The 1,404-nt window shown below is 39.7% G+C and overlaps 2 protein-coding genes across 4 annotated transcripts in view; one reads left to right on the top strand and one right to left on the bottom strand.

Moving 5' to 3' along the window:
* The window catches only part of LOC104753210 (putative pentatricopeptide repeat-containing protein At1g68930), a 3,204-nt gene extending 2,958 nt beyond the window's left edge, over positions 1 to 246 (top strand). The window contains exon 3 of the mRNA XM_019237648.1: positions 199 to 246. Within this exon, the coding sequence (XP_019093193.1) occupies positions 199 to 246 (48 nt within the window). The remainder of the gene's footprint in view (positions 1 to 198) is intronic.
* Positions 224 to 1,404, bottom strand: part of LOC104749156 (shaggy-related protein kinase beta) — a 5,437-nt gene continuing 4,256 nt past the window's right edge. For all 3 annotated transcript variants that reach the window (XM_010470738.2, XM_019237547.1, XM_019237548.1), the window contains 6 exons: positions 1,256 to 1,396; positions 1,121 to 1,171; positions 923 to 1,018; positions 749 to 832; positions 569 to 671; positions 224 to 492 (listed from right to left, as the gene is read on the bottom strand). In XM_010470738.2, the coding sequence (XP_010469040.1) occupies positions 431 to 492; positions 569 to 671; positions 749 to 832; positions 923 to 1,018; positions 1,121 to 1,171; positions 1,256 to 1,396 (537 nt within the window). In that variant the 3' untranslated portion in view covers positions 224 to 430. The remainder of the gene's footprint in view (positions 493 to 568; positions 672 to 748; positions 833 to 922; positions 1,019 to 1,120; positions 1,172 to 1,255; positions 1,397 to 1,404) is intronic.

Here is a 1,404-nt window from a genome sequence, read left to right as displayed (position 1 = left end):
CAAAGAGCTTGGTTTGGCTTACCATAGTGAGAAATTAGCTGTAGCGTTTGGTCTACTTGTTGTACCATCTGGAGCTCCAATCCGGATCATCAAGAACCTTCGTGTCTGTGGGGATTGCCACAATGCAATGAAGTACATATCGAGAGTATATCTTCGGCATATCATCTTAAGAGATTCTAACTGCTTTCATCACTTTAGAGATGGAAACTGTTCTTGCGGAGACTATTGGTAAACATTTTGCATTAGAAGAAAAAATTCGGAAAATTCTGCATTTCTGTCTGCAACAATGGAAGCTACAAAGTTACAACCTTACAATTATACACTTTCAAACTGCTAGGCCATGTGATTGCAGAGGTCAGTGAGAGGGTTCATAACCAGAACAATGCTATCCGTGTGATCAAGAAGTCTCTGGAAATCAAAAACAAAATGGTCATTTCCTTGCATGCTCAGGTATTAAGCGATGACGTAGTTCAACAGATGCACCAGCAAGTTCTGCAATAAGAGAAAGATGAGCATTTTCCGGGTCATAGGCAAGTTATAAAGGAAAGCTGAGTGTTGTTGGCAAAACCTTGAGCTGTGAAATCAAACAATGGAGGAAGTGCTCTTCCATTAGGCAAGGATGCTCTCGGGTCTCTTAGATCATCGAAGAACGGATGTGCACAAGCTTCAAGCTGAAACCAGAGTTAAATTAGAAGAGTTGAAGAAGCCATTTTAGTGATCTCAGAAATCAACTGGGTTTCTCTCTTACCGCTGTGCATCTCAGGTTTGGTGAATACTGAAGCAATCTAGAGGCAAGATCCATTGCTTCTGGAGATACCTGTCTCCGGAAAATCTAGGAAAAAACCGTAAAAAGCTTTAGATTCTTTTGTAAGCAAAACATAGTCATTCTATAGAATCTCTTAGTGAATTTATATATATATACCTTGTGCCATGGCTGAGCTTTTATCTGGGGGAACTTAAAATCATTGTAACGAGGATTCATGTTCTTTATCTCTTCTCTTGCAGGTGTCCCCAAAATCTGGTTATACAGAAGAAAAATTGCAGAACACAGCTCTGAGAATCTGCGACCCTCCTAAGTAAAACAGATGAAGACAAGAAAAGAAAAACGATCTGTTGTTACCTTAATTATCTCCACCAATTGATCAACACTGGTCTCTCCAGGGAATAGAGGCTGTAGACATTAAAAGCAAGAGATAGGTTCAAGGAAAATGTCTGAAATCAAAAGTTTAAACTCCGAACCAAAGAATTTTCTTACATGTCCAAGAAAAAGTTCAGCCATGACACAACCTACAGACCACATATCGATCGCGCTTGTGTACTCTGTTGCTCCAAATATGAGTTCAGGAGCTCTGTAATACCTTGAGCATATGTAAGATATATTGGGTTCTCCTGGAATCTGTAACC

This window comes from Camelina sativa, chromosome 16 (genome assembly GCF_000633955.1).
Source record: "Camelina sativa cultivar DH55 chromosome 16, Cs, whole genome shotgun sequence".
NCBI lineage: Eukaryota > Viridiplantae > Streptophyta > Magnoliopsida > Brassicales > Brassicaceae > Camelina > Camelina sativa.
Note: the sequence above shows the minus strand (reverse complement) of the source record. Positions and strands in the feature narration are given on the sequence as shown.